The sequence below is a fragment of the Diadema antillarum genome, unplaced genomic scaffold (assembly GCF_040938485.1).
Source record: "Diadema antillarum isolate AM-2024a unplaced genomic scaffold, OU_Dant_1.0 scf00000136, whole genome shotgun sequence".
NCBI lineage: Eukaryota > Metazoa > Echinodermata > Echinoidea > Diadematoida > Diadematidae > Diadema > Diadema antillarum.
The window spans coordinates 2,486,553-2,493,399 of record NW_027271025.1 but is presented as its reverse complement, the minus strand read 5'-3'; the positions used below and the strand labels follow the sequence as shown (position 1 = coordinate 2,493,399).

At 42.1% G+C, this 6,847-nt stretch overlaps 1 protein-coding gene across 1 annotated transcript; it reads right to left on the bottom strand.

The window, feature by feature from the left end:
- Window positions 1-382: 382 nt before the first annotated feature.
- LOC139721015 (uncharacterized) lies at window positions 383-4,608 on the bottom strand. Its single transcript, XM_071632345.1, has 3 exons — window positions 4,004-4,608; window positions 2,957-3,370; window positions 383-527 (listed from the first exon to the last, which is right to left on the bottom strand). Exons 1-3 carry the CDS (start codon window positions 4,606-4,608, stop codon window positions 383-385), a joined length of 1,164 nt encoding a protein of 387 aa, XP_071488446.1.
- Between the last annotated feature and the right edge of the window lie 2,239 nt (window positions 4,609-6,847).

Genomic DNA, 6,847 nt, shown 5'->3' with positions numbered 1-6,847 from the left:
CTTCCCCCTCCCACAGGCCTAAATTGACTTATTTTGATGAAGACAAGTGGGTCCACCCAGTTTCATGATATTTCTCTTTTTGGTTTGATCAGTATGGCAAATTTAAAAACAAAATGCATACAATTATCCTTCCTAGAAGTGTCACTTTTGATTACAACATTATGACTACCAAAAAAAGAATGCTTATTTTCAATTATCTAGATTGACATAACAAAAACCATTGTTTCTTTTTAACTTGATTATCCTGACTGTGACTATGCAACTAAGAATTCAGAGACAATGATGTCCAAATGTTTAAAAAAAAGTTGTAATTGCAGTTTTAGAAAACACACATATGCTGTGTAGTAGTTAAAAGTTTAAACTAAAACACTTGCATTTTGCTCTAGATGAATCTTGACGAGCTCGATGGACTTCCATAGAAGTCTAGCTCTTGTGGGGACGTACTCAGCAGCTTGGTTCTGGGCCGGCTAAAGTTCAGCGGTCTGACTCTGGGCTTTGTAGCAAGGTTCAGAAGTCTGGTTGTAACACTGCAATCAATGACGTGAATACAAAATAAGAAGTGTGCATCACAGCTCTTGTTTGAGTACAATTTTGTATATATGTTACATATATATTACATGTTATTTCTGGCATCTGTATCAAATTTGAAATCTATTAACATGATTATGCACTACACATGTACACAAACCTTATTTTTGTTTTGTTTTGAAGCTTTTGATTATTAAACAAAAAGACAATTCATTTGTGTTGTCTCATTTCAACATGTAGGCCCATAGTTTGGGATTAATGACCTCAGATTATACTAGGTCTTATCAATAAGCATCCTGGTTACAAGGCCTACATCTACCACGGTACCTCAGATCTGTATCTATAAATATAGATCAAGACACAGTTTTTTTTTTTGTGGTCAGAATCTTTATGTTAATCTATCTACTGTAGATTTTATAAATAAATTCTTGCATAGTTAAAAGTACACTAGTAGGTACACGTAACTACTAGTTTTACAGTGGTAGGATCTGGACCAAGTAATATCTATTATTCATACACACGTTGGCAGTATTGAGAAGAACTTGGATGACCACCTACACTAGCTTTGTCTTGATAGACTGCCATAGGGCCTACACTTTGTCATATGCCTACAACATATATATATATATATATATATATATATATATATATATAATATAATATATTTTATGTCTAAGGATTACCGGTACCAAGAAGAAATCCTAAAGCTACATTATCCGCACCAGTTTTGTTAAACAATGATTGAGATACTGGTACCAACAGTCCCCAGGCCTGAGTTACACTGTCTGAGGAACCATTTGTACCATTATCATACAGGGTACAGTTATATTGGTCTACTGTGGCTTTCCAGTGGGGTTGGACACGGTTAGGACGTCAGGACCTGAAGTGCAGCCACAGTCAGACTCTGATCACTGACTGTTGTCATGTCATTGATTTGCTAAGATTTGTTGCCTGTTGTCTCCTAATACTTCTAGTTCTACTACTGGTACTACTCCTATACCAGCATTGAAGTATGGGCCTATAGATGGGCCCAGATTTGATAGTGTACCGGCCTAATTAAAGACTCTTATTCTTAAATTTCTACTACACCCAACCGTCATACCGTTATACCATTTAACTGGCAGTTAAACTAGATTCGTTAAGTTGATCTAGTCCTAGAACCCCTACTAGGTCTAGGATAGACTATAGTAAGTGTAGGCCTAGAATTAAAGACTCTTATTCTTAAATGGAAAAACGGTTAGGTGTAGTAGAAATCTCTACTACAGTCCCTACACCTAACCGTTATACCATTTTATAAGAATAAGAGTCTCTAATTCTCCCTCTAGGTCTAACGTTACACAGTCTATATTCTTTCCCAGACTGCTAGGCCTAGGGGTTCTGATAACTTCTACACTTCTAGATCAACGAATCTAGTTTAACTTCTAGTTTCTCAGTCCCAGCTCTAAACCACGATTTCAGACATCCTGTAGATTTATTCTAGACTCTCTAGATAGTACTAGTACTTGACAAATATTGGTTGTAGAACTGTAAACTCTCATTTCAAATGTAAAACAGTGTCTGACAGTGACACGCAGATTCTCCGTGACATGCCAGGGTCAACAAGCAGATTTTATGTATGTGTGGGACCAAGATGCCTAGACCTTAAACAACGATCGTAAACATAGCGATTGAGCACAAAATGAATATGTGTACCTTTTCTGAATAATATCAGGGTACATTATATAAGTCTTAAAGGCATTTACAAACTTATGAGAGGATAAACTACGAAACCTACATTTTCCTTCGATTACTTACTTACAAATCCACAATTTCTGTAATCTGTTTTCTTGGTGGAATTGAACAAATAAAATTGAATTGAATTGAATTGAAGGGACTTGATTCGTCAGTTCGTCAACTTCATACATGCAATTCACTCCATGCATAAACAAAGCCGGCGAAGCGACGAACACGCTTTGCGTCAGTTCGTCAACTCTCGATATGCCAAGGTCAGGATTTTTACCTCCGCCAAGGGAGGAGGTTATGTTTTCGTTACCGTTGGTTTGTTCGTTAGTTCGTTAGTTCTGGTTCTGGATGTGTACTGTGCAGGACCGTTGTGGTATAATGCACCGGAGAGAGAGAGAGGGCTGATGAAGATTACTGGTACTGAAGAAACTGGTCCCCGACTGCAGCCTTGAAAATTGCTACTGTTTGGGAAGTTGCTATGGTGTCTGGAAGATGATTCCAGTCCACCGTTGTCTTAACAAAAAAAAAAAAAGAGTTCTTATACTGATCTGTATTTGAACTTTCAACCACAAAACACTTACTATGATTTGTGACTTGCCTTTCTACTAGGTTGTCTGCCTCAAACCCAGTAAATTTCTTTACTTTGATTTGTCTTTTTGGTCGTATAGGTCTGAGAAAATCATTTACAGGGAGGGCTGGTACCAACCCCCCGACCACTTCGAAGTAGGAAGATAGCCTTGCGCATCTCTGCCTCGATGCTAGTGTGTGAAGGTCAAGATTGGTCAGCATCTGCGTCATACTTCCCGGGTCTCTCGACTGGTAGTCTCCAGTGATGAAACGGGCTCCTCTTCGTTGGATTTTTTCAAGGGAGTCTATGTCCTTCATTAAGTATGGATCCCATACTATGGCGCCGTATTCCATGATGGATCTGACGAGTGCTGTGTAAGCTGTTCTCTTGCAGTTCTTTGGACAGAACCCCAGATTACGCCTCAGAAGTGCAAGTACTGCATTTGCTTTGCGAGATGTCTTGGCAACATGTGGGCTCCAACTCAGCTTCTCATTTAGAGTAAGTCCGAGGTAAGGGTGTTCAGCTACCTGCTTTAGGATCTGATCCTGTAGCCTGTAAAAGTGGGTGGACTTTGAGTTGATGCTCAGTATCTTACATTTACTGTGTTGAATGCCATGCCCCATGTTTCAGCCCACTTCCCCGGGCTGATGAGGTCGTTCTGAAGTATCTGGTGATCTCTTTGCGATTCGATCTCCCTATATAGTAGGCAGTCATCAGCAAATAAGCGTACAAGTTTGTGATTTGACGCAGGATGGAAGGTCATTTACGTGACAGAGAAAAAGCAATGGGCCGAGGATTGTGCCCTATGGGACGCCAGATGTAACAGGCACTGCCGCAGACTGGACAGGTGTCCATTCACTACTACAGACATTTCCCTGGTAGTGAGGAATGTTTGCAGCCAACGATGTAGGGGGCCTTTGATCCCATATTCAGTAAGTTTGTGTAGTAGCTTGTTGTGCGGGACTGTATCGAAGGCCTTCGAAAAATCAAGTATGGCAACGTCTGCTTGCTTCCTTTTGTTACACGTAGGCTGTCATAAAATCATGGACAGTAGTTAAGAGTTGAGTTTCGGTGGAGTGACCTGATCTGAACCCATGATTTAGAGATGTTAAGATATTGTGTGTCTCCAAATGGTCCATCATATGCTTGCAAATGATGTGCTCGAGGAGTTTGCAGATTACTGACGTGAGTGAGACTGGTCTGTAGTTTTCTGCCAGGTGTATGTCTCCATTTTTGTAGACAGGTGTGATATTTGCCTTTACCCAGTCAGGGGGTAAGGTGCCTTTTAATACAGACAGTTGAAATATCTCGGTCAATCCCGGAGCTAAGTCTTTGGAGCAGTCTTTTAGGACGATGTTTGGGATGTTATCTGGGCCGACTGCTTTAGAGATGTGGATACCAGCTAAAAGCTTTTCAACTCCTTCCACAGTAACAGTTAGAGGTTCGATTTGGTGTTTGCAACTCTTGGTAGTGGGTAGGTCACTACTTGCTTTCTTGAAGACTGACTCAAACTGCTTCACAAGAATCTGGGCTTTATCCTTGCTGTCATGTAGGAGTTTCCCATCTTTTTTGAGTGGTGGAAGTCCTGTCCTGTCTTGCCGCTTGGCTTTGACGTATCTCCAGAAGGGCTTGGAGTTGTTGTTGTCAAGTCCTGTGATAATGGAAGTGTTGACATATTCCTCTTCTGCTATGTGAAATGCTCTCTTGCATTTCCGTTGGAAGTCTTTGAATTTGCCCCAGTCGTTGCTTCTCCTTGCCTGCTTATACAGTCGGGCTTTTCGACGTACCATGCGTTTCTGTTTGTGGTTGAACCAAGGGAGGGACTTTCTCCTCTTTGTTGTTCTTGAGGGGACACTTTCATCAATGATGTGAGAGAGTGAAGTTTTGAAGGTGGTCCATAATGAGCATATATCATCCCCCTGTTTCTTTCTTTCTAGCACGCTGGTGGAGAGGTGAGAAGCTTCAGAATGAATTTTCTTCCAGTCTGCTTTGGAGAAAACATAGAGAGTTGAGGCAAGATACAGAAGTCGGTCACCACCATCGCATGATCACTGATTCCAGGGATACTTGTGGATGTTTTCACCAAAGATGGATTATTGGTGAGGACCAGGTCCAAAATGTTCTCTAACCTGGTGGGCTGATCATGGATTTGTGTCAGTCCATAGTCAGTGGCGATGTCAATGAGCGCTTGTTGTACTTCCCTATCCGGTGCGCCTTTCCTCACTGTCAGATGCTCCCAGTCTATGTCAGCGCAGTTGAAATCCCCCGCCAGCACTATATGCTTCTCCTTGGGCTGGGACAGCAATTTTTGCAGTGAGTCTCCTAATTTGCGGATGCTGTCCAAGTGTCTATGTGGCATGTAGAAGGATGCAATGTAGAGGTCCCTGCTCCCTTGAAACTTGGCTTTGGTCCAAACTACCTCGCATTCCGTTGTAAGTGACGGCTGGCTTTCAGATGTCATGTCCTTTCTAACATCAACGAAGACCCCACCACCGGTGGTCTCTCTGTCGTTTCGATATAAGGCATGCGTTGGTGGAAACACTTCGCTTGGTTTGATGGCATTGTGTTCGGGATCCTTGCCAGGCTTGATTCCAGACAGCCATGACTCCGTACCACATTATGATATCTGGTTTCACATATTCAATTGCTGCTTTAAACTGTGAGTGATTTCCTTTCTCACTACAGCAGTTCTCTGTGAGGAGTCGGAGATTGGTTTTATTTCTTGGTCTTGTGGTATGAAGGCTGCACGAGTTACTGGATGATCTGCTACCAGATGATGATGTTGTAGAGGAGTTATCAATACTGGTGGTTGCTTGATCTTGCTTGAACCGAGGACTGCTGGTGTAAGTGGGGCTGAAGGGATCTTGTGATGAAAACGAAAAAAAAAAAGATGTGAAGAACAATGGGTAGAACGTGTTTGAGGTTTGCAGTTCAAAGCTGTCGAAGGTAAAACTGTCCACACTAAGGCAGTTGCACTTGTAGCAGTGCCAAACTACACTGTCACGTCCAAGGTGTGACATATCCCTGCTGCTGATTTCTTCACAAGAAAGGTGATACCAAATGCTACAGTTAGTGCAACAAACGGCATTTTGTGACCAAGTGACTGGTTTACTGCAGTATCCGCAAGGGTAAATAGCGCTACCCAGTGGCCCAAGATTCATCTGGATATCCCCTGCCAGTAAGATAGTACATAGGTAGAATGATGCTTATTAGAACGTGGCATGCGGGCTGGTCTATTAGTTGATGTGGCCTGGATATTACTGCATGGAGACCTGGTAGGTTTACAGTTAAAACATTCCTGTATAGATTCTTGATCGTAAATCTATGTAACTTCCAGCTTACCATGGTCATAGCTGTACATGACGGCGAATGTGATGTATCATGTGATGGTGAAGAGATGGTGTATCCTACGCAGAAGACAAGCATCCATACTGCAACTAGAGCCGGTTGTGTGTGTGGCAATGTGGTCGCCATCTTGGACTCGGTGAGTGGTCGGGGGGAGGCAAAAACCCTTTAAAAATTAGCAAGTCATGATTACAAATTTACTCTCAGAGAAGAAAATACTTATGACTGCAGAAATATCAAAAATACAAATCAAAATCAAAAGATTAAGACGGATAGTTACTGCACTGGATCAGAGCTCCCAGAAATCACGTCCGTCTCAGTGCCGTATATTAAGATATCGTAATATACGGCACTGGTCCGTCTCACTGGTCCGTCTGCCGCGGGTGCGCCCTCTCTCTCTTAGTTTGTCCGTGTGCAAAATAACTCAAAAAGTAGTTAACGGATTGGGATGAAACTTGCAGGAAAGGTTGAGAATGACACAAGTACCAATCAAACGATTAACTTTCGGTAGTGATTCGAGAATTATTGGGGAATTTATGAAGGATTTTTGACATTTTGGCAGGTAGGGTCAATGAACTTGGGAGTTCAGGCTGCGCGTATTTGAGGTTTGCCTGCGCGCACTAAAGCGCGTGCTCTAGTTTCTGCTGGGGTGAGGCGCGCCGTGCAGCTGAGTGTTTATGACGT

Excerpts from the sequence above, each read along its gene's own strand:
- LOC139721015 (XM_071632345.1), bottom strand. The coding sequence starts at position 4,608 with ATGGTACGTCGAAAAGCCCGACTGTATAAGCAGGCAAGGAGAAGCAAC. Across the intron at positions 3,371-4,003 it reads TACAGACCAGTCTCACTCAC|GCTACAGGATCAGATCCTAA; the intron begins GTCAGTAATCTG and ends CCACTTTTACAG. Across the intron at positions 528-2,956 it reads TACTTCGAAGTGGTCGGGGG|TGTTACAACCAGACTTCTGA; the intron begins GTTGGTACCAGC and ends CATTGATTGCAG.